Raw genomic sequence first — 26,828 nt, forward strand, 5'->3', positions numbered from 1 at the left:
AACTATACCTAGCACAAAAATGATAACCAACATAAGCCACCATATTCTAAACAGAAACATTACAAACTAATACTAATGTGGTGCCCCTGGTACAGAAAACACCCCTCTAGATGCCACTAAGGGGCAGGAGGAACCCTTAAGCCCTTAATCTATATCAACGTGTTATGTGACCAAGTCTTCCCCTGAACAGGAACAATTTGCACGAGGCGCATATTTACAAAAATAAGTTGAGCTTTATAACAAAAATACATAAATAAAATGGCAATTTAAAATACCAGCGGCATTGAGGTAAGTAGGCAAGACAATGTAATGATTGGATGGTGACAATACATGTAAATTCTCCTCAAGTTAAGAAGGTTGAGTCTGCTTGTGCACACCGCCCTGCTGGACGACTGTGGGAGACAGAAAAGGGGGAAAGCAGGCCTGACCAATAAAACACATGCACTACTACAGAGTGCCAGAGAGTGCAGTCCCACCACGCAAAGGATTCAGTGTGTCAGCACGGACCCGGCCTTGTACAGATCAAGCTGTCGATACAGAAGGGAGGAGAATAACAGTCAAAACATGAAATCACCATCCACAATACAAATACAATAATTGCCTAGCACCTATAGCCTACTACAGGTAAACCTCAAATGCAGATAAAATGGGAAAGCAAATGTAGCCCACTTATCCCTAGTTTAGTCAGGGAAGGGCCCTGAGTTCTTTAAAACATATAACTCACTCTACAATTACTAATACTTGAGGTTTTGTTGTCTTGAGTTTCTATATTAACCTTGAATGAAATGTGTCACTATTATTATTAACCTGTAATTGTAATTGTACCTACCTTTAGACACCTCTATCTAAGAAAATGACCAAACTCCACACTGTAATCACATTTTAGAAATATAACATTTCAATGATTTACTTGGGGAATTTTAAAATAACAAAATAAAAACATTCAGTCTCAATCACTTCACAATTTCTTAAGATAACATGAGTTTCAACAATAATCCCTTCAGTTAGAATTATTATGATATAACTCAATTCAATTCAAACTCAGTGGGCCCACACTCATCAAGCACACACACACTCACACAGCCGGCACAAGCAATATATAAAACCTTCGTTGCAGGCCTGATGTGAAGCAGTCTCTCGGTCCTTGGCGATGAACACGATGGCGGGCAGCTGTCCAATATGGCGTGGTCCGTACCACGTGGTCCGATGAACTCCGTCACTGCACGTTGACTTGGTAGTTTGTAGCACCAACTGATGAATCTTCAGAGTCCTCACGTCGAAACCAATGACTTAATGCCAATAGCGTAAACTGTGTTAGCTATACAGTGGCTAATTGTCCATTCACTTTGCTAATGAATGCTAATAAAACACTCGAGTAGATAATCTTAGACACCACCTACATATTTATTTGCACAAACTTCCACAAATCTTCACATGACGATCCGATTTCACACGTGCTCGCATTGCGACTCCGTTCGTCCAACCCGTGGTCAAGCCACCCAACGTAAACAACACTCTCTCCAACCTCCTGTCACCTGTGACCCCACCTATCTCAACCAATGAACAACCAGTATTACCTTTATTCACAAATCCTACTTCCTTTAGCCACATGAACTCTTCAAAGTAAAACAAACCTTTCAAACTTATTATACTCTACAGTTTTAATCTATTTAGGAACCATCCATAAACTTCGTATGAAATTGCTTTCTTAACCATGCGTTTAACAAGACCTAATGTCTATCTTATTTATCAACATAACTATTATCTTAACATTTTTAATACAATGTAGGGTACTTTTTAACCGGGTTACACAAATAAGCAAACAAAGAAAAGAAAACCAACAGTAGAAAATAGTGGCTGGCCTGGTCCTTTGCAAGAAATACATAAACTCCTGTAGCACAGTAATGCAGGAGGAGGGAGAATTCCAGTGTTACAGCGATATCTGCGGGTCTCTAGCCACGGCAGCACGTTGGCGTCAAGTCAGTTGTGAACTGCGTGAACAGGAAAGTTCACCACAACATGTGCGTGCAGTACGTTCCAGGGGCTGTTTACTGAAACTGGTTGTCTTTTATCACTTCCTGATTAACCTGTGGTTTGAAACTATGTCAAGGCGATGGTGCTGCTGCGCCAATCACCCAGATTCCCACACTAACAAAAAGTAACATTTGGATTTTGGAACATAAAACAGCAAAATTAACACATTACTCAGTCCAGCACTGCATGATCGGAAATAAGGGCCGTCACTACACAAATGCTAGCTTGAGCGGTGCTGTGCATCCAGCAGCACGCTTTCAACTTAGCTAGTAACAGCTCAAAGTTGGTTAAAATAGGTTAAATCCTGGAAAATTTGGACATTATTTTTCTACACAGTTCAGCCAAACACTAAAAGAAAATGTGCCCTACACATAGGGCTACTATTTTGTTTATTTTCACTTTTTATTTAGCCTACATCTTCCAACTACTGTGGGCATGGAGGAAAGAGAGCACTCTGACAGCTTCTAGGCTCTCCCAGCAGCAGGACAATGGCAATATGGTCCAGCTGAAGCCTGTAGCACCTCAAAAGCCTCTCAAGCCTTGCCCCCTTTGGCTATAGTTGGGGTTAGGGTTAAGGAGACAGAACAGGATTTGCGTGAGGTGGGTTGTTTACAGATATGGTTCTCATAACAGCGCCACTACATCACACTCTGCTCCAATGGTCGCCACTTGAGGATAAAATTATGATTCAGTGCCTGTTTATCAGACATATAAGGGGTTCTGCGAGTATTGTTGAAAACTAGACTTGCAGTGTAACTAAACTGTTCAGTTCATGTTGTGGTTAAGTAAAAAACAACTCTCTCTCTCTCTACCTCCTGACACTCATATTAAGTTTAAATAATTTGCCAAACAATCAACAAAACGCACAATAAAAGTTAAAGATAGATTTTACTGATTCTTCAAATTTTTTATAGATATCACATCAATAGGTAGGCAAGAACAGGGGGGTTCAGCTGTTCCCTGCCTAGTTACAGACACAATTAATGATTTTCAAAAAATGTAAAACTATTTTTAAGAATGTGTTGAGGGAAGAGGCACAGTGGTTAACCTTTCTATGCGCTTGTGAAATAAGATAATTCAACAATGGCATTTCCTGGCTTGCTGACTTGAAGATGTTCACTAAGTGATCTATTTTGGCACTTAATGTAACTTTACATTAGTTAATTTAAGATTATGTTTCAGGACAATTCTATTTATTTATATAGCACAAAAGTTATAACAGAAGTTATCTATCTAGATCTAGACCGTACTCTATAACTCATTATTATAATCACAGACACCTAACATTCACAAGCACATGGGGGCAACAGCAACAAAACCAACTCCCCTTTAACGGGTAGAAACCTTGGGCAGAACCGGGCTTGGGACATTTTTAAATGTCTTATGTTCTATGTATTCTGTGGCTTGGGGTGGGATTGGACATTGCTAACGTAACTTTTCTACTGATCTGCTGGCTGGCTGTTTGAAGCAGTTTGAATGATACCACAATGGTAAGGCATGTAAAACACAGTCTCAATGCTGTCAACGAGAGGAATCATAAGTTCAAATGGAAAAAGTAAATTATAAGAAACAAGAAAGACAATTTGAATTTAACCTCCCTAAGCTTGGCTTCCCCTAAGAATTTCTCCTTAAGGGCCTAATAATTCAACTTAAATTATTAACAATGTATTCAAACTCAAGACTCCATGTTTTTATGCCTGCACATATCTTGCACATCATTTTTGCCACATTTACCCAAAATTCCAACCAGACTGGTATGCTTGCACTCTGCCTTTTATTAAGTATGTAGTTAGACCTTTGTAACCTTCACTTCATTCCTCATTCTATTCTCTGTTCTGTGTGTGTGTGTTTATGTGTATGTGGGTTTTTCAGGGTCATGAGAGCCATTGGTTTCTTTCAACACACAGTAAGAGAGGGACTAATTACATGGCCTTGTTTGGTCAGGAGAGCTCCTGAAGAATTCATCAAGCATTTGCTTGGCTCCACCATCCAATTACTCCTCCATATTTAAAAAAACACTGATATCACAAGTGCTAAATGTACATGGCTTCAAAACACAGCGTCTAATAATTTTTGTAATTGTAATTAATTGTGTGAGTGGCGCATACTTATATATTTAGAATGTTCGATAATCAGAAATTGTCAGTGTATTCAGAGCCCATTCAACTGCACCCTCAGATTAAAAGTATTTTGCTCTACTGCCTGAGTTTCCCAAGCTCTGAAACATACATGAAAGTGTTTTATCCTAAAGGAAAACATCTGCGAAGATCAGACTATGATTTTTTGCATTTCCACAAGTGTCTTACTGGAGATTAGGAGCCGAGCCAGGATTCCCATATTGATTTCACACTTGAAAAAAAAAACTCCAGTTGCAGTGCAACGCAAAGTATACCTTTCAAGAATGTTCACTGTTCTGCCCTGGATAGTTAAACTCTGACAGACATGAAGCCAGCCAATAGGTCAAATAATTTGTACAGTAAATGTTGTGCAAGGCTGGTCCTGAGTCAGCAGAATTGCAGCTTCCCAGCGCAGAATGTTAGTAAATGTCAATGATGCAATGCCTTTGCACATGACGGAAATAAGTTTTTGTTCACACAAACTAAGATTTTCCCTTTTATATTTGTTTCCATTATAAGACTTCACGGGAGCTCTAGAAGGACAGCATAATTTGGTTCCGACATGAATTTGGTACAGTAAGTAATTCAAGAGTGGTTGCTGCAAATATAGAACTCAGAATGCTCTTGCAGAAACCCAGGATTGAACCAGGGCCTTAAGAGCTTCAGTCTAACGATGGTCAGTACTGTTACATTGAATTTCATTAGCCAGCACAGACAGACAGACAGACAGACAGATAGATAGATAGATAGATATACATGATTGCAGCTAATTTATGATGGATGTGGTCACAGATATATGTTGCAATACTTTACTCAGAGCTGAAACATATATATATATATATATATACTGTAAGACCAGCTGTATTATTATGACCAAATTATCTGCAATATCAGAGGCTACCCAGGCTCGTCACAGCCCAGAGGGCCGACCTCAAAAAAGATATTACAATTGCCTCTGTCATGTAACAGCCCAGATTTGAGAGGTTCTACTGTAGACAGCAGCAAAGCAGTTATCAAAGGCGGAGCTCGAGGTTCCTGTCACACACCAACTGAACAGTCTGGGACACAGCAGGGAGAATCATGCTGCATGAGCAGAGCTGAGCTTCCCAGCTCGGATTTCACATAGGGTACTGGGAACCAGAGTTGACTGGTAAGTGCATTTTATTACAGAAACTCACCTTTTGCTTTCTTGCATTCTTAAATATAAATGCAGCAGGGCACACATGGTCGTACAGTCAAAGAGACAGAAACAGGCAGTGAGGGTCTTTAACTAAAAGTAAATATCCATAGATTATAAGGAAAATACATGAAATGCATTAACCTCTTAAAGTCTTGATTTTCATTTTTTCACTCATCCCTTTAATTTCTCTAAATCAGCATAAAAAACTAAATATTTTATGATAGTATTCAATCTATATTGTAAAGTATACACTTGATCAAACAAATGTGAATATATAAATATCAAGATTGCACGAGGGTTACATGTAAGATAAGGCTAAATCAATGAAATCTGGTTTCAGTAAATGATTTGCATATACATTAACAATGAACATAGATATGTATGGTTTTGAATTAGTTTTCCAGTTTGGAACATCATCAATGACACCGCTATTATTATTAAACCACAACATTGCAATAGGGCTCTAAATAGCCTTTTTTTGGAGGGTGGTACCCTCTGCAGTCTACTCAGTGGTTAGATTGAAGAGGTTTAAACTGTGATTTGTCAGTCAAAAGTATATTCAGCTGATATTCCAAAGGTGCAAACCCTATAATAACCTTCTATTTCTAGTTTCAAGAGGAGCTTTGCTAAAGCAGCCCATTGCGTCTTCAGTTCAGCTTGTTATAGGCTGCATTTTTGTGAAACACTTGACACTGAAAGAGAAAGCTGTACCTAATTAAATCTACACATATTTTGATGCTAAGATTTGGTATATTTTACCAATTTCCTGAATTCTTGTTCAACTGTTGCCCAAAAGGATCTTTGTCTCTTTCTGCCCTTTCCATTGTCAGTCTGGTCAAACCATTGTATAGCGCTTTGTTTTCCATGTACAAAACAAATACAATTTATTTGTAAAAGGAGTTACTACAATCTTAATGTATAAAAGACCATTTTCACATATAGAGTAATATTTCTCTCAGCGATCAGGCTTTTTTGGCAAACGATTACAAACTTAGGTTTGTATTTAAAAGCTTGTGGATAAAGTTTTCTGTGAAATACCTTTGGCTGATCATTCCCATAATGGCAAACGATTACAAACTTAGGTTTGTATTTAAAAGCTTGTGGATAAAGTTTTCTGTGAAATACCTTTGGCTGATCATTCCCATAATCTTCACACACATCTACCAAATATAACTAAAAGTAAGAAAAAACAACACCATAACTAGTCTAAATTTTATCTATGAAGATGTTTAAGTGAACTGGTTTTTGAAATGGTTAGGATACTCAAAGTAAACTGTAAAACTAAATACAGGGCTTTAGTTGTTTTCCATATAAATATCCCTTTTCTTTACCACATTAAAAAGGTCCCTTGGATTTTATGGTGGAAAAATCCAGGCATGTATATACAGCGGGTAAAATAAGTATTGAACACGTCACCATTCTTCTCAGTAAATATATTTCTAAAGGTGGTATTGACATGAAATTTTCACCAGATGTTGGTAACAACCCAAGTAATCCATACATACAAAGAAAACAAATAAGTTCAGAAATTAAGTTATGTGTAATACAATGGAATGACAGGGAAAAAGTATTGAACACGCTTACTGAAATGTATTTAACACTTCATACAAAAGCCTTTGTTGGTAATGACAGCTTCAAGACGCCTCCTGTATGGAGAAACTAGTTGCATGCATTGCTCAGGTGTGATTTTGGCCCATTCTTCCACACAAACAGTCAAACCTTGAAGGTTCCGTGGGCCTCTTCTATGAACTCTGATCTTTAGTTCTTTCCATAGATTTTCTATTGGATTCAAATCAGGTGATTGGCTGGGCCATTCCAGCAGCTTTATTTTCTTTCTCTGAAACCAATTGAGAGTTTCCTTGGCTGTGTGTTTGGGATCATTGTCTTGCTGAAATGTCCACCCTCGTTTCATCTTCATCGTCCTGGTAGATGGCAGCAGATTTTTATCAAGAATGTCTCGGTACATTTTTCCATTCATCCTTCCTTCAATTATATGAAGTTTGCCAGTTCCGTATGCTGAAAAACAGCCCCACACCATGATGTTCCCACCTCCAAACTTCACTGTTGGTATGGTGTTTTTGGGGTGATGTGCAGTGCCATTTGACCTCCAAACATGGTGTGTATTATGGCATCCAAAGAGTTCAATTTTGGTCTCATCTGACCAGACTATATTCTCCCAGTATTTCACAGGCTTGTCTAAGTGTTGGCAGCAAACTTTAAATGAGCTTCAACATGCTTTTTCTTCAGCAATGGAGTCTTGCGTGGTGTGCGTGCATACAGGCCACGGCGGTTGAGTGCATTACTTATTGTTTTCTTTGAAACAATTGACTGAACCAGCTGATATTAATTTGCACTGACAAGGGGCAGGATTGCTTTCTAATTACTGATAGATTTCAGCTGGTGTCTTGGCTTTCCATGCCTTTTTGCATCTCCCTTTCTTCATGTGTTCAATACTTTTTCCCTGTGTCATTCCATTTTATTACACATAACTTAATTTCTGAACTTATTTGTTTGGTTTACTTTGTATGGATTACTTGGTTTGTTACCGACATCTGGTGAAAATTTCCTGTCAATAGCAGCTTTAGAAATATATTTACTGAGACAAATGGTGACGTGTTCAATACTTATTTTACCCGCTGTAGGTTGCTCTTATGGTAGTCCTTGCAACAATTCTAAGCCATTGCCTCTGATATTAGGCTATAAGAACATTGTGGGAATAAAAAACAAGGCTTAAAATGATAAGCCGAGTGAACTAGTGCTCCACTATTATTTCCAAATGTTTCAGTATTATAGTGTTTCCCACATATATAAATACTGCTTACATTTTTCATGCAGATCTGCTGAATAATATAACACACAAGAACCAACTTACTTCTAACAGTTTATGCTGCTATTTTTTTTCTCCATGAATGCGGAAATTGGTCAAGTAATCAACTTAAAAGAAATACTTACAGTATTTGACAGCATTGAATTGGGTATATTCCTGCTGTCTTGCTCAGCTGAAATGAAGGGATAGCAAAACAAGAGCTGGTTGTATTCTAAAAACACAAACTAACTAGACACACTAACTTAGGAAGATATCCACCCAAGGTGTACATTTGTAAACACAGACAGCTGAGGCACCATATTAGCTGGAACTTAACTTAACAAGGAGTTTGAAGTGCTGTGACTTTTGGAAGGGATCTCTTCACGGCAAGCCCAATTCAAACAGGAGAAACTTCATTTTAAATTAAGGAATATTTAAATTGACGTGCACAACAGGATGAGTGATGTGAATAGTCTTTGACGATTAAACCTGATCTTCACATCATATAGTTAAAGAAGGGTGATGTCGAACAGGACCCTGGAGGAGTGAAAGGGAGAGGATTGTGAATGAATGAAGCATAAAGATAGTCCTCCTTACTGAACTTATGCTGAGCTTCAATAACCCTTTCAATGTGAGTATTTTTCTAAAATTGGAGAAATGTGATCTACCCTTTAAGATGATCAATATCATTTTTTTGTAAGGAGGGTAACAGTGAATTTTTTTTTCACCAGAAACCATTCCTTCCAGCTTGTTCTCTTAGCTTTCCGGTTTCTCCAGGAATAACAGAAGTCATTATTTTTACTTCATTCATTTTTAACTGGAATTGTAAATGCCAATGAGCCTGGATAATTATTTTTAGATATGCATGGAATTTATTTAAATTGCTAAATGTGTATTTGTGCTTTTTGTTATATCTAGTTGATTTTTCTATGTATTTTTATGGAACACCAAAGTGTATGATATTAATAGGCAGTGGTGTTGTCACCTCCCTCTCACCTTTCATGCAATCACATGCCCCCTGCCTCTTAAACTAGCACACTGAACAATTGCTACCAGACCTAGCCAGTTAGCTCATGTCAAAGTTAGTCTCTATCAACTATGTAGATGCTTATGTTTTTTTAAGTGAAGCAGTGGGCTTCTATATTGTTTAACTTGTGTTCATCTATTTGTGTGGGAATATAGCCCTTCAGCAAACCTCTCTCTTCTCCAACATCATACATCAGAGTTCAAGGCACGGATTGAAGACATTTTTTGAGGAGACATGATGGTTCTGGCTTTAATTAGTACAGCCTGTATTAGTAATGTCATCTATTCTTTACAGGCTATGCTAATCTATGCCAGAATCAGCAATGCAATGGAAGTGGAGGATGAACTCGAAACAATAAGCATGTTCAGATAATTTTCATCATGAGAGAAACTGGCTAAAAGAGGGGAAACTACAAAGCCCTGGTGTTCCAGCACAGAGATAAAGACTGATGTTGAAACTGATAAAGTATGTGAAAGCCATGCACAAAATGTGTGTAAAAAGGTCACTGTTTATTGTGTGGAATTGCAACAGATCTAAAAGGCCAAAATGCAAGTCAAAAGGTTTTAAGGGTGTTTTGGCACCTTATCTGTTTAAATCAGGAAAAAAATAGACTTATAATAGATGTCTCATCCCTATTCGGCTCTACCATCCCAAGCATCAATAGCCTTATCCCCAGCCCGGACTATTCAATGCAGTACACCACAATCGATCACGGCAAATCCCTCATATGCCTCGCAGGTCAAGGAGCCTGGTTGTCTAAAGCAGACATAATTCAATTCAATTCAGTTTATTTTGTATAGCCCAGAATCACAAATTACAAATTTGCCTCAGAGGGCTTTACAATCTGTGCACATGCGACATCCTCTGTCCTTCCCTCACATCGGCACAGGAAAAACTCCCCTAAAAAACCCCTTTAACAGGGAGAAAAAAGGAAGAAACCTATGGGAGAACGACAGAGGAGGGATCCTTCTCCCAGGATGGACAGAATGCAATAGATGTCATGTGTACAGAATGAACAGCATAACAGTTCTTAGATACAACACATTCAATGTATATGACATAAATGATTCATATAATAAGACTACTTATAATAACAGCAGCAATTATTACAGTAGAATTATAGCCATGAAAATAGGGATAGTAATGTGACTAATAATAATAATCGAAGTAGCAGTGGGTGTCAGTCGGCTCACAGCAGGAGGCACGACTACGGTCCAGGTACCACAACGATTCATGGAAACCTGCAGAACGAGAAAGCAAAAGGGCTTCAGGGTGGAAGTAAAGCTAAAATGCTTAATGGTACAGGTAATAGTAATAGTAATGTGACTAGTAATAATAATAATGGTGGTAGCAGTCGGTGTCAGCAGGGCCGTAGCAGGATGCACATCCACGGTCCAGGTACAGCCACGATTTATAGAAGCCTCATGCGAAGCGAGAAAGCACAAAGACTCCAGGGTAGAAGCAAGTCAATAAGCGTAATAGTACAGGCAATAATAATAGTAATGTGACTAATAATGATAGTGGTAGTAGTAGTGGGTGTCAGCAGGGCCTCAGTAGGTGGCACGATGACAGTCCAAATATAACCCCGATTCCTGGGAACCTGCGAGGCGAGAAAGCACAAGAACTCCGGGGAAGAAGCAAAATCAGTAATGTGCATAAATAGGAGATTAATACATAAAGAAGGAGGGAGAGAAGAGGAGAGAGGAGCTCAGCGTATCCTAGGTAGTCCCCGGCTGTCTAGGCATATAGCAGCATATCTAGGGGCTGGACCAAGGCGAACCTGAACCAGCCCTAACTATAAGCGCTATCAAAAAGGAAGGTCTTAAGCCTGCTCTTGAAAGTGGTGAGTGTGTCTGCCCCCGGACTGAAACTGGAACCTGGTTCCACAGAAGAGGAGCCTGATAACTGAAGGCTCTGGCTCCCATCCTACTTTTATATACTCTAGGAACCACAAGTAACCCTGCATTGATTGAGCGCAGCTCTCTAGTTGGGTAATATGGAACTATAAGTTCCTTAAGATAAGACGGTGCCTGACCAGTTAGAGCTTTGTAGGTAAGTAAAATAATTTTAAATTCTATTCTTGATTTAACAGGGAGCCAGTGCAGAGAAGCTAATACTGGAGTAATATGATCTCTTTTCTTAGTTTTTGTTAGAACACGTGCTGCAGCATTCTGGATCAACTGTAAAGATCTAAGAGACCTATTAGAGCAGCCTGATAATAAGGAGTTACAGTAATCTAGTCTAGAGGTAACAAATGCATGAACTAGTTTTTCTGCATCACTTTGAGACAGGATTTGCCTGATTTTCGCAATGTTACGTAAATGAAAAAAGGCTGTCCTTGAGATCTGTTTTATATAAGAGTTAAAAGACAGATCCTGGTCAAAGATAACTCCAAGGTTCTTAACGGTAGTGCTGGATGCTAGAACAATGCCATCTAGAGAAACTATATCGTTAGATAATTTAATTCGAAGGTGATCTGGACCTAGTAGGATAACTTCTGTTTTTTCAGAGTTTAACATTAAAAAGTTACAGGTCATCCAGGTTTTTATGTCCGTAAGACATGCTTGAAGTTTAGAGAACTGGTTAGTTTCGTCTGGCTTAATTGATAGATATAACTGGGTATCATCTGCATAACAATGAAAGTTTACTGAGTGTTTTCTGATAATATTCCCCAAGGGAAGCATATATAAGGTAAAAAAAATAGGTCCAAGAACAGACCCCTGTGGAACTCCGTGACTAACCCTGGTTTTCATCGAGCTTTCATTGTTTACATATACAAACTGAGATCGGTCTGATAAATACGACTTAAACCAGCTAAGTGCGATTCCTTTAATGCCGATAAGATGCTCCAATCTCTGTAATAGGATTTGGTGATCAATGGTATCAAATGCAGCACTAAGGTCTAGCAATACAAGTACAGAGACAAGTCCTTTGTCTGAAGCTATTAGAAGGTCATTGGTAATTTTCACCAGTGCCGTCTCTGTGCTATGATTCACTCTAAATCCTGACTGAAAATCCTCAAATAAACTATTGTTATGCATAAACTCACAGAGCTGATTTGCTACTGCTTTCTCAAGGATCTTAGAGAGGAACGGAAGGTTAGATATAGGTCTATAGTTAGCCAACACCTCTGTATCTAGAGTAGGTTTCTTAAGAAGAGGTTTAATTACAGCTAGTTTGAAGGCCTGTGGTACATGGCCCGTCAGTAAAGACAGATTGATAATTTCTAATAAGGAGTTGCTAATTAAAGGTAAAACTTCCTTAAGCAGCCTAGTCGGAATCGGGTCTAAGAGACAGGTGGAAGGTTTAGACTTAGAAATAGTTAAAGTCAATTGTTGAAGGTCGATGGGAGAAAAGCCATCTAAATATATTTCAGGTTCTACAGCTATGGATCGATCGGTACTGGTTGAGGGCAGTAGATTATAAATTTTTTCTCTAATAGTTAGAATCTTATCATTAAAGAAGTTCATGAAGTCACTACTACTGAGGTTTATAGGAATACACGGCTCAACAGAGCTGTGACTCTCTGTCAGCCTGGCTACAGTGCTGAAGAGAACCCTAGGGTTGTTCTTATTTTTCTCTATTAATGCTGAATAATAGGCTGCTCTAGCATTACGGAGTGCCTTCTTATATATTTTAAGACTGTCTCGCCAGACTAACCGCGCTTCATCCACATTGGTGGAACGCCATATCCTTTCAAGTTTTCGCGATATTTGCTTTAAATCGCGGGTTTGAGGATTATACCATGGAGCAAACCTCCTTTCTTTTATTAGCTTCTTTTTTAGAGGAGCTATAGAGTCTAGTGTCATTCGCAGTGAGCATGCAGCACTATCAACAAGATGGTCAATCTGAGACGGACTAAAGCTAGCGTAGGAGTCCTCTGTTATATTGAGCAATGGTACTGAATAAAACCCTGAAGAAATCGCTTCTTTAAATTTAGCTACAGCATTATCAGATAGACATCTAGTGTAGAAACTTTTGCCTAATGGCGTACACTCTGGTAGAACAAATTCAAAGGTTATTAGAAAATGGTCCGATAAAAGAGAGTTCTGTTGAGAGACAATTACATTTTCTACTTCAATACCATAAACCAGAACAAGGTCGAGGGTATGGTTAAAAGAGTGAGTCGGTTTATGTACACACTGACAGAAGCCAATAGAATCTAGTAATGAACCAAACGCAGTACTAAGGCTATCATTATACACATCCACATGAATATTAAAATCCCCTACAATAATAACTTTATCTGTCTTAAGGACTAAACTAGATAAAAACTCTGAGAATTCAGATAGGAATTCAGAATACGCACCTGGTGCACGATACACTATAACAAATAAAATTGACTTTAATGCTTTCCCGCTCGGGTTTGAAAGACTAAGAACAAGGCTTTTCCTTTTGAGTTGTAATTTAATTTAGGTTTAGGGTTTATTAATAGACTTGAGTCAAAGATGGCTGCTACTCCACCTCCTCGGCCTGTGCCTCGAGGAATATGAGTATTAATATAACTTGGAGGAGTTGATTCATTAAGGCTAACGTACTCTTCATGACACAGCCAGGTTTCAGTAAGACAAAATAAATCAATATGATTATCTGATATTAAATCATTTACAAGTACACCCTTAGATGACAGAGATCTAATATTTAAGAGTCCACATTTAACTGTCCTGTTTTGATGCACTGTTGCATCGGTTGCCTTAACTTTTATTAAGTTATTTTGTATAACTCCTCTTCTGTTGACTTTAAATAATTTAAGTGGCCGTGGGGCAGACACAGTCTCTATAGGGTTTTGGGTGGGTAAGTGGGTGGGTAACTGCTCCAAAGGAAGCGCAGAGAGGTGTGAAAGACTGCGACTCTGCTTCTGCTTCCTGGTCTGAACTCTGGGTCATGGATTAGGTCCACTAATGAACTGGGTCAGATTTCTAGAGATGAGATCCGCTCCATCCAAAGTAGGATGGATGCCGTCTCTCCTAATCAGACCAGGTTTTCCCCAGAAAGTATGCCAATTGTCTACGAAGCCCACATTGTTTGCAGGACACCACCTCGACAGCCAGCGGCGGAATGATGACATGCGGCTATACATCTCATCATTGACCAGATTAGGGAGAGGGCCAGAGAATACTACGGAGTCCGACATCGCCTTTGCGTACGAACACACCGATTCCACGTTCAATTTAGTGACCTCCGAGCGACGTAATCGGGTGTCATTACCGCCGACGTGAATAACAATCGTACGGTATTTACGTTTAGCCTTAGCCAGCAGTTTCAAATGGGATTCTATGTCGCCCGCTCTGGCCCCGGGGATGCAGTTAACTATGGCCCCTGTCTTCGCTAACTTCACGTTTCTCAGAATGGAGCTGCCGATCACCAGAGTTGGTTTCTCAGCGGGTGTGTCGCTGAGCGGGGAAAACCGGTTAGAAACGTGAGCGGTTGGTGGTGACCCGTGTGCTTCGACATAGAACTATGCTTCCTTCAGACAGTCACCCAGCCTCCCGGCTGCTCGGGGTTGCCGGGGACAGCTAGCAGGAGCTTCTGGTTGGCCCGCACCGACTACGGGGTGGGCTGGCTAACTGCAGTAGCTAACGACTGAGCTTCAATGGTGCGGAACCGGGCCTCTAACTCACTGAGCCTCGCCTCCAACCTAACAAACAAACTACATTTGTTACATGTACCCGTATCAGTAAAGGAGGCAGAGGCATGGCTAAACATGAGACACACTGAGCAGGAGGGAGGAGGAGAGAGAGCAGGAGAGAGAGAAGGAGAGAGGAGCGCCATCGCTAGCTTCTAAGCTAAATGAGGCTAGCTAGCGTTAGCAGAACTGAACAACGTGTAAACTGTTGGTTTAAGCGAAAAGTCGCTGAATTAAGATGTGATATGAGTGTTCAAGTGTTTTAAATGTAAAACAGGTAATTAGCCGCTATAATAAAGAATGTCACACAATTCACTAGTTTTCGCTGGAGCTGCGAAAAGTACGCTATCAACTACGCTGAGAACCGGAAGTGAGGCAACACGCTTACCGCAGTACGTCAGCATGTCCAATCAGGAGACGGAGAGTTCTGGACTTGACAACACTTGCCACACGGGAGAAGTTTCAGTCTGTTGCAATCTGCGCCTTCAAATTATTTCCCATCCATCCTGAACACTGGAACCTTTTCCTTTGGATGGGCGCATATTACTTTGCAGTGCGCTTGACCTTTGGGTTCAAGAGCAAAAAAGCCCAAAAATCTTCGACTGCTTAGCCGAAAAATTTCTTCGTGCCCTCAAATGCATCAAACACCAACTGCTTTTGCTGTTAGGCCACCTCAACTACGCTATCCGTATCGTCCCCCAAGGTCGATCCTTCTTGTACCACCTCCTTTCAGTCCCTGACTCTGTTCCAAATCTCCACGGTCACGTCACACTGGACAAAGCATGCAAAACGGAGCGAAAACTGTGGCACCAGTTCCTCTCCACATGCAACAGTATCTCCTTCTTTTATAATGACCACATCACCAAGCTGGAAAACATCCAGCTTTTTACAGACGCAGCCCCCTCCATCAGCTTCGGCAGCTTCTACGGCGGCAAGTGGTTTTCAGCCGAATGGCTGCCCGAGCTTTACATCCCTCACTCCTTCTTCCGCGATCTCTGAAATGTACCTGGTACTCATAGCAGCCATTCTTTGGGGGCATGAACGGTCCAAAAAGACTATTGCTACATATTTAGACAACAGCGCCATCGTAGACATCATTAACAAAGGACAGTCACATTGTCTAGATATAATGCAGACTCACCTTGGTTTTGGCCCAGCAGCAGTTCATCATCCGAGCCTCTCACATCCCAGGTCATAAAAACTCCATTGTGACTTATTTTCCCGCAACAGAAATTCAGATGAATGGCAGAAGCCTTGAACGCTCTGCCAACTCTGGTCCCACCGTTTTCAGCCACCATCTTCAACTTACCCTACAACTTGAACACTTAATCTCCGCCTCTTAAGACGCCATCCTCAACAGTGTTGCCCCTCGAACACTCTCATCATATCTCACTGGATGAAGCTTCAAAGCTATTCCGTGCCTCCCTCAGCCTTCCATTCCCTTCACTCAAAGTCCTGACCCTCATGAACTTCCTCACATTCGCCCATTCACTCCTCAAGATCAAGTCTTCCACCATACGGGTCTACATAAGCAGAATTAACTTCTTCATGAAACTGTCCTTAGGTGCTCAATGTCCAGCCTCGTCACACACACACATCGCCATGCTACTCAAAGGTCTCCGTAAAGCTGAACCACACCATACGCCTAAATGTCTGCCCCTCACCTCGGACATCCTTACCGCTTTCTTCAGCTTCCTGCGCTGCTCAGAGGTCACTGCTTCGAACTCCTATCACCATCCATCACGACATGCCACCATGTTCGACCTCTCCATCCACCCTCCAGACACCATCATCTACCACCTCAAACGCAGCAAGACCAACCAGTGTAGTCCACTTCAGCCCATCTACCTCTTTCGAATAGATTCATACCTAACCATTCGAACCCATCCATGACTACATAAGTTTAAGTTTGGCCTGCGGAACTTCTCCACAAAACCCCATTTTCATCATAGAGACAGGCAAAGGGGCCACATGGTCCTGGTTTCACCACCACTTCCGCCATACCTTATACAAATCCGGAATATGCCCCGAGTTTTACATTCTCATATCGAATGAGGCGGCTCATTCCATATCGGGGACGCCTCCAACGCTTCAAGTCAAGGAATCCCCGATCACATCATCAAGATTCTTAGCCGCTGGTCATCCCCCGCATACCTTACCTACATCCATTCCAACCTGAACGATATCAGAAACGTGCACCCTCATCTGTCTTTATGAAGCTGTCTCTTGGAGACTTGGTATTTCCAGAGCTTCTGAAGATACACCCCCCACTCAAGAGTCTCCAATCCCACAGTTCCTGCCAGCCACCGTACACTATTGCTCTCCTCCAACCATCAGTTAACGACCTTCTTTGCCCTCTTCATTCATTTTACCCTACACCCCTTCATCCCTTACCCTACAGCCCTTCATCCCCTATCCTACATCCCTTCATCCCTTACCATTCGTCCCTTCATCCCCCACCCACATTCCTTCATCCCTTGACCCCTATCCCTCTTCCCTCATTCTGCTTCCCAAATCCATACCTGTCACTTCAACATGTAATTATAATAATTTTTATTAGCGTGGTCTTTGTTAGTGAATTCACTGGATAACAATAACCTTCGATGAAAGCTATTTAGGGAACTGTTATTTTGCATTTTACATTTGTATTACCTTTTCTTGTTTAATTAAACAAAAAAGTATTATTACATTTTTCTATTTTTACCCCAAATACTTTTGAAAAATGTTAAATATTAACATTAAACAACTATACCCTACATTAACCCTATATCATTTAATCCTTTTTCTTTTCCTCTCTTCAAGATGTCCATTGGTCATCATGAACCTGACCTCCAACTCTGATTCTATCCACTTCCTCACCAACAGTTCTCCTGGTATGAAAGACCAGCCTGATACCACCATCATAGATGAGCATGCTGTCTTCGGTACTGTACAACATGACAGAACTTGGTCTCTTTATAACAATTAAGTAATATAGATATTGTGGATTTTTGTGCACATTTATAATTATATGTGTAAAAGCATACAAAGGTGATTTTAGTTAGAATATATATATTAACCATACGATCAATAAAACCAAAGAAATTGATTATTTTTTAAATCCAAAATGTTCTTGAAAAGCTCTCTATGATTTAAGCCAGGTTTTGCTGAGATAATGTTGCTGATAAAGCTTTCAAATCTGCCAATAGAAGATTTGTAGACTTGTGTGCAATACTTTCGGATTCTTGCAGACTCTCCAAATCTCTGATAAAATGTTAATTTAAATGATGTCTTCAGGTGGCTCTTACCAGGAGTTGGCCATAATATCTGACAGTGTTGGTGGGTGGAAGCAGTATAATGTCAGTCATATCTCAAGGCAAGGAGGAAATGTCACTGAATCATCAGTTAACAGGACATTAATGCTGCCAGCAGAGGATTTTGACCCATTAGGAGGACATACTATCTTGCAGGTAACAACCAGATATTTTACGTTTACCTCTTTTTTCTAATAGCATCAGTTTAAGTGAGTGCTTTGGTTACAATGCAATATTGGATAACAAATTAACAAACCGTATATTACATTTTATTTTCAAAAAAAGTTTACACATGTATAAATTATGGTAAGTGACCTTATATGGCTTACTACTTTAATTTTTGATACCTAAATGTGCAGACATGAGACGTGTACACTGCAGGTAGAGGCCTCACTGTGTAAATTCCCTGGCTTCAGTAGCAAGGAATTCTAACTGCCAGACAAACATTTAGCTGTGCTCTTCACATGGCTGCTCTAAAGCTCGAAGGAATTTATGGCTCATTTGAAGCGGTCGCTTATAGTTGGTGTTCCAAGATAAACCTTGCATCTATGGAAAGTTAAGAGACTTGTATAAATTAATTAATGACTTTTGTCTTTCTTACATACGTAAGTGCTTCCATTAGTCTGGTTAAATTTTGACTGATGATTTGCAATAGCCAGATGAAGAGATGCATTAACGGCATTTAAGAAATACACATAAATTAAGTGGGACGCAGACATTATATTAAATTGATGATATAAACATGATGACCCAGAGTAGAACCTTTTAGGAGACCTAGTTACTTAAACAGTACTTGATTTGAAACTACCTCTTGAGGGCTTCCTGACAGTAAGTCATAAAATCATTGCATGTACCATTAATCTAAACCTAAAAAGGAAAGCTTAAAAAATAATAGGGCAGCATAATGTTACCATTGTTCAGGGCATTGACCATATCATATAATACAGTAAAGAACAAGTAAAGCAGTTGTTGTTGTGCTGTGACATGACCTCATCAGCTGAAAATTCAGTCTGTCTATTTTTAGACATTAAATACAAACCACTGTGGGTGCTGGCATTTACTAGAGTCTTTTTCATCATATAAGGGATTCATTGTTGCTAGAACCCATTTCCTTATACATAATAGTGATCCTGCGTTGAACCGAGTTGGTTTAAATAAATCCCTAAAGCATATTTTACCAATTCATCCAATTTTGCTGTGCCACAGCATTTTTGTCTTTAGGAAACACTAATCTGTTATAAAGTATAATTCATAGCCCCTAACTTTTTTCAGCAGGGTTTGTGTTGTGAAAGTTAACACTTTGGTTCTTTCTCTCCTTATCTCTTCTTCATCAGGTCATCATAATTGTCTTCCTCACTGGATCCCTTTCTCTTGTCACTGTTGTTGGGAACATCCTAGTGTTGGTGTCATTCAAGATCAATAAGGCACTGAAGACAGTGAACAACTACTACCTGCTTAGCCTAGCATTTGCTGACCTTACCATTGGCACACTGTCAATGAACCTGTATACCACCTACATCATCATGGACCAGTGGGCTCTGGGACCAGTGGTCTGTGACTTATGGCTTGCAATAGACTATGTGGCCAGTAACGCCTCGGTCATGAACCTGCTTGTTATCAGCTTTGACAGGTAACAGAACATCATTTGTTCTTTTTTTTGCTGATTAACTTAACTAAAATTAAGCTCACAGTCAACGTCATATATTGTTACTACACAAGCTATCTGATGACGTTTTAAAATAAAACTGCACACCAGTGTATGCTGACATCTGCTAAAGGGTTACTTTGTATTAAGGGGTTCACTTACAAAGACCATGCCAATAACAAAATTGGTTTTGATTCGTTTATTAGGTATTTAAGTTGAAGGAGAGCCTCAAAGATGTAGGAGGGATTGCTAAAGGGTCCGGATGAGGTTGAGGAATGAAGGGATGGGGGTCTCAGGATGAGGGGTTGTGGGTAGATGGATGTGGGGATTGAGGGAAGAAGGGTTAAGGATGAAGAAATTATGATAGGAATTAGGGCTGTGGGCTGATATATGGAGGACAGTGATGATGGATTGGTGTCATCTGGAGGGAAGCATTCGGCCGTGGACCACCTTCATTTTTCTTTGAGGAAATTGGAACTCATGTTCATGGAATGCGTAAGTCAGAGTGTCAAGACCATATACAGGGGGTGAAGAAGGTGGCCGAAGCTCTGGCCATTGGAAGCGCCTTGACGTAAGGGGAGTTCTGGGAACCCAGAAGTGTTCTAAACGATTGGAGAGTGAAAATGGGGATTTGCTATTAATCCATAAGCAGTTTTGCTTTCTTGTCAGAGTGATGGAGAGGGATATTTCACTGTTTGAGTATAAGGATCTCAAGCGGTTATGATAGAAGCATCTGGAAGGGTTGATATTCCCCTCAAGCTGCGGGAAAGCAAGGGACTGACAATGTAGGAGTTGTCCAAGGATGGAAGCCGAGAGCGTCAGGAAATGTGGATGACTAAACGCAACTGAGGTTTCTGGCAGAGAGGGCTGGTACTAGAAGGAGAGGTCTCCAGGACTTCAGGAGTTTGTTGAACCTTTTCAAACAGATTGCTATCAGTAGGGTTAAGAAAGAGCTTCTGATCCATGGTGTACGTTACGTGTTTTTCTTTTTTGCTCATCTGTCACAGGTGATGTGAAAACTGAGTCAAAGGCGAAGTTAACTGATCAGTTGTGCTTAGATACTTTTGTCCTGAAGAAATAAGATGTGTTTGAGGCGTGGTCTTTGTTCCTGAACCTAGTTTTAAAACTTAATTCATTCAGATTGCTTAGAAGAAGTCTATTTTCTGATGAATGTACAATGTATAATATTAAATGTTTCAGAGTATCCAAATCATAAAAAGCATATATTTACATGCTGTACCATGCTCGTATAAGATTGAGTCATAGAAAACAGGACCTATTTAATGTCCCTTATCTATCTAGCATTAACTTTAGACAGGGAGTCAGTTTCCACTCATTACATGCATACAGTGTCTTTTCAAACAAACTTCCAACCTAGGTTTACTTAGTTTTAGGGTTTACTTGGGTAGGTTTAGGCAACAACACTCCTTGGTTAAGTTAAGGCAAAAAAGTAAAAAAAAAATCAGAAAACATCTTGGTTTGGGTTAAAATAAGTATGTTGGTTCCATAAAAAAAATATGCTTGTTAGGTCACTTACGTGTGCGGCGTTGGTTAAGTACGTAAGTTATGTAACAAATGTAATGTTAAATAAGTAAACCTTGACTTGATGTCACGAGTCCATGTTTGTATGACCCAACCACTTCCCTAAGCAGACTTTCTCACTCTTTATACTATGTCAGTTGCTCTGACCATCTAATACTGATGCAGATGGGTTTACATTGGTGTTAATTGAAAGCCTGGTGCCTCTCATACAGACACTAAAGGGCGTGTCAGAAGCCAAGGGGCATGACCAAAAGTTGGAGTTTGACAAGTTGGGAGTGAGACCGGGTTGACAGGTACTCTGTATGTACACAGTTGCCTAATTTCATTCTTTGTTTTCTTAGGTATTTCTCTGTTACCAGACCTTTGACATACCGGGCCAAGCGTACAACCAAGCGAGCTATGACCATGATTGGATTAGCCTGGTCAATCTCTTTCATTCTGTGGGCCCCAGCCATTCTGTTCTGGCAGTACATTGTTGGTGAACGGACAGTCCAGCCCAATGAGTGCTACATCCAGTTCCTGTCCGAGCCCATCATTACATTCTCCACTGCTGTCGCTGCATTCTACTTGCCTGTAACTATTATGTCATTCCTGTTTTGGAAGATCTATCAGGAGACAGAGAAACGTGCTAAAGATATACAAGGTCTCAAGGGATTTGGGTCAGGCAACAGCCAAAGCCAAGCTCAGAATCAAGGGAGTGGTAAAGGAAGAGCTGGTGGAGAAGGTGCAACTAACAGCCCAAAGGATTCATCAGCCATAAGCTCTCAAAGTTGCAGCAGCTATGAACTAAATCAGCTTGCGTCAGAGAAGAACAACAAGGACAATGCCAGCATACCAGGAAGAACGGGAAGCAAGGCGAGGTGTTGCGCATTCTGCATTCAGTTTCCATCATTGCTGCCAGGTCACCATGCATCCAAGAAGTCCGTCAACACCACAACAACTACAGTTGGTGAAGCAGAGCAGAGCAGCTGTGACAGCTTTAACAACAATGAAGTCGGGGACCAGTCAGGTTCAGAGGACGAAGGTGACAGTGCAGACCCATCAAGGCCTCCATCAGGTAGGACATTAACTATTTAGTGGTCTTATTTGAATGATATATATAAAAATAACAAATATAAATAATGTCTAATCCATCTACCTATCTATCTATCATTCTATCTATCTATCTATCTATCTATCTATCTATCTATCTATCTATCTATCTATCTATCTATCTATCTATCTATCTATCTATCTATCTATCTATCTATCTATCTATCTATCTATCTAGATGGCAAGAAATCTAGAAAGGTGAAAAACAGCAAAGACAAACAATCCAACAAAAGTCTAAAAGGGTCACAATCAAACCCTGTCACCTCATCACCCACTGACCAATTGCCAGCAGCCATCACCATTAAAGATGCAGCTATGGCAAAACGCTTTGCCTCTAAGGCCAAGACAGAGATCAACAAGCGCAAGAATGAAAAAAAGGCAAATGAGAAGAAAGCAGCACGGACACTCAGTGCTATCCTCTTCGTCTTCATCACAACATGGTTACCATACAATATCATGGTGTTGGTCAACACCTTCTGTCAGGACTGTATTCCAGAAACTCTTTGGGCACTGGGCTACTGGTTGTGTTATGTTAACAGCACAATCAACCCCATGTGCTATGCCCTTTGCAACAAGACCTTCCGAACAACTTTCAGGGATATTTTGATGTGCCAGTGGAATCAAAAGAAAAACAAGCCTAATTTTCATCAGAGGAACGCTGTGGCTTTCAAGAAAAAAGACCCAATGTAGAATACAATGGCAAATGGTTGATAGCTCTGTGTTTAAAGATGTCTTTGCGATTCTTTTTGGAATAGAATGAAAAATTCTGAACAGAATTTTGCTAACCAGCTAATATTTTCTACAGTAAGTTTAGCCAAGCAAAAGTGGGGCCAAAGGCTGGTGGACCAATTATTCATGGTCCCATAGCACAATTTTCAATAAATTGGTGACCCCTCCAGCTATTTTATTCACATTGACCAGCATTTTGGCCAATGACGCCATCACTCAGAAACTAATGCTGTATTATTATGATTTTTGCTGTGGATACTCATGGTTCCCAGAGGATGAATTGCAGTGTTTTTAATGGGCCTAGGAACTTTTCAGGCTATCAATATCAAATGGAAAGATTCAAATAGAATTTACTAAGCAGAGACCTGCTGATCACCAGGACAGTACATAATTCAGCTTAGTTATGTCAGGTTTTGTTTTCATTCTAAAGATTTAATGAAGGGTATTTACGTTTCTGCATTCAGTCAAAATAAATAATCAGTTGCCTTATTTGGTACACATAGCTAATTTAATGAAACTGTTCTGGTGATGTGTTCATCCATCTTCATGGTCACTTTTGGAGGATGTAGTTTGTGCTTCTTTTGAATTGTATTGTTATTTTTATTAGTTTTTGTTATAGTAACCCAACCTTCACCCGTAGAAATGTAGTGCAATAGTTTTGTTTTGAGACTGAATTAATTTAAGAAAGCTCTACCAAATATTCTGCCAAAAATACTCAATATGCACTTTTCTGTATGAAAACCATTATTTAGTAAAAATATTCTAAAAAGTGTCTTGCAGCAATCTCAAAACGCATCAGCTATTGGTCAGACGACAGATAAGCCTCTGAGGGCAAGGGGCTATATTTCTGGGGTTCCGGTGTAGCCATCTGATATCAGGGCCAAGACTTCCTTGTCCATGCGCTCATTGTTAACAGTTTGATTAGCAAATTGAGATGCTAGGCTGGAGTTGGAGTTAAGAAACAACATGTACGACCGGATGGTTTCCCAAGTAGCAAGGTTATCAGCTAATTTCAAAGCACTTAAAAGCTAAATCATCGTCAGTGGGTTCCAAGGTTGCATTTCAGCCAACGCTTTCGCCTCTTTGCTCTCCACACCGACTGTTAACCTGCATTAAATCAAAACCTGCTCAAATGTGACTGATCACTATTCATCGGGGCTGCAAATGGAAACCGGAATGCAACCCATGCCGAAACCGGGATTCAACACCGTTTCCTACAAAACCAAGTTCCAATACAACTAAAATGTATTCTCAATTTTTTGGGGAAACATTTTTTTTTAAGAATTACTGTCACCGTTTTAATATTGTACTTTGAATCAAATCACACCAAAAAAAACTAACAAGACTACTCTGTTAGGTTTAGTAAAAAGTAAGGAACCAACAATATTACTTTTTTATAGACCAAGTACAAAAACAAGTGCTTACATTGAGTACTTGCGGATGCGGGGTATCGATGTGAGTACTAAGTTATACCATTACTGTGCTAACTATGACTTTTAAAACATGTTTTATTTTCATCAGATTTGTGTCACTTCCTGACTGTAACAACAATAAATGTTAAATAAATGACATGATGCTTTTGCTGACAATTTAACATTTAACATTGTATCACAAGTATAAGTACATGAGCACAGTATCGGACCATTACATTACATTACATTACAGTCATTTAGCAGACGCTACCAATACCCAATCCTGGTATCAGTGCATCCCTAGTATAAACATAATGGTTTGGCTTATAAATAAGTATGCTCATTAATTACATTATTTAAGTTACAAACATAGATTAAAATAAGTAAATGTTGACATTTGGTTTTACACAAACAGCAGTCTCTCAGCTTTAAGTCCTATGTTGAGCCACCCATCCAACCCAACCTTCTCCGTACTCAGACATCCGCGGACTATGATTTGAAACGTATTTGTGATACGTCCAACACAAATGTAATCCGAGGCTAAATATGTTTCCCTTGAAACATAATTGACAATGCAGTTTCATTGAATGGGAACGTAATAGTAGTAGCCTAAAATTGTTTGTTCGTTTTTCTTAGATTGACAAATCTATCCACAGTTTTGGAGTAGAGGAAAGTATTTTCGGTTTCTTTAAATTAAAGCTCCAAAGCACTTTCTAACAAATTAACTAACTACACCCATGTGCCTTGTTTTGCCAGATGACTTCAAACACTACAAAACAATCCATCCTTTCTGAGTAACATACTGTTGTGAGAGAATATATACATGGTTTTAAAAACAAGAGTAAATACTTTGCACTTGTGTGTTTATTCCTGTGTTAAAGGTTCCCTGTGGAGTTTTTTAAAGTAGTATTATGGAGCTGTATTTTACAAGTGGGTTCCTGTTATGTGTATGTCCTGCATGTGCACAAAGACACAGTTCTTCAAATGGTAGAGCTATTCAAGAGTCAAGATATACTGCAATGTGCAAACGAAGTCAGGGAAGAAGAAGAAGACTGTAAGCTAGTCAACATAGTTATGGAAGTATTAGCTAGTAAGAAACAATTACTTGGAAAATGGCTTTACAAATGTTTTTATGAGAAGGAAGTGCGATGGGCATGTGTGTTGAAGCTCAAAAATCACAATGTCTTTGGGTGATAAACAACAAATGTAAACATTACATTTGTTTGTTTTCAAGAAATCCCCACAGGGAACTTTTAATTAATGTGTGCAACTCAACTCTGTACCCAATTTTCATTTTTAATTGATGTTCGCATGCATATATGAGTTGAAGAGCAATAAAATGAAATGTATAACCTTTGACATATTTACCCATGATTGCTGAAACTATTTGTAAAAAATACCAAGATGCTGACATGTTGCGTTACGCTACTGCAACTCTTGATCATTGTGTCACTGTAATAAAAGTGCAATAGTGCCATCAAGTGGCTTCAAGATTAAACAAACTTTATTTAAAAGCTAGAGTAAGTGCTGCTGCACATGGGACAGTCATGAAAGATTTAGCTATTTATACCATAGTGCACCCCCATAATTCTGGAAGTTTTCGCATCATGAGAGCAATTTGTATTTCAAACAATTGAATAATTAATTAAATAACAATAACTCAAATCATATTTCCTTTTTCTAAACAACAACACTTCATTTGAGGAACAAATATTTAACCACACTGCAGTTCAATTGTATTATTTGGAGGCAAAGAGCAGTAAATACTACACAATGATCTACAATACTATCATTTTCAAACATATTGATCTAGTTAGGACATCAGTGTCTATCAAACTAACAATATCAGTAATGTGTCCATTTTGTGAAACTTGGTCCAGATTCACTTTCTTTGGTTAGGGATCTGCCAGCAATGACATGACAGGTGGCTTAGCTAAGATTGCTCCAAAATGGGTCCAGATTAAAAATAGATGACTCTAACTCAACCTGTTTTTATGAATCTGAATTTAGGCCATTGAATTCCGGATCTGTCTTTACATTGTATTTGACATGTTGGATGCAGCACGCTTAAGAATGATTTGCGTAACAATGATGGCTGTAACATAGGCCATGCAGTGCTGATTCACTGAGCTTACGAAAAGTAATGCACTGTAATTTGTTTTGATTTTAAACGGAATCGTGAGGCAGGATGTGCAGGGCTGCTGCTAAGTAAGTCAGGGGTTGAGTATAAACAGGAAGAAAATCTATGGATGGAGGATTGACCGGTCAAACACAGGACTGCTGTTTGTGTCCTCTGTGAAACCAACAAAGATTTATTTTACCTTA

The 26,828-nt window shown here is 39.6% G+C and overlaps 1 protein-coding gene across 1 annotated transcript; it reads left to right on the forward strand.

The window, feature by feature from the left end:
• The first annotated feature begins 16,392 nt into the window (after positions 1-16,392).
• On the forward strand, positions 16,393-23,052 carry LOC129093885 (muscarinic acetylcholine receptor M1-like). The gene is made up of 6 exons (XM_054602007.1): positions 16,393-16,613; positions 17,593-17,714; positions 18,067-18,239; positions 19,418-19,713; positions 21,612-22,327; positions 22,541-23,052. Exons 1-6 carry the CDS (start codon positions 16,393-16,395, stop codon positions 23,050-23,052), a joined length of 2,040 nt encoding a protein of 679 aa, XP_054457982.1.
• Positions 23,053-26,828: the final 3,776 nt, after the last annotated feature.

Source organism: Anoplopoma fimbria, chromosome 7 (assembly GCF_027596085.1).
Source record: "Anoplopoma fimbria isolate UVic2021 breed Golden Eagle Sablefish chromosome 7, Afim_UVic_2022, whole genome shotgun sequence".
Classification (NCBI taxonomy): Eukaryota; Metazoa; Chordata; class Actinopteri; order Perciformes; family Anoplopomatidae; genus Anoplopoma; species Anoplopoma fimbria.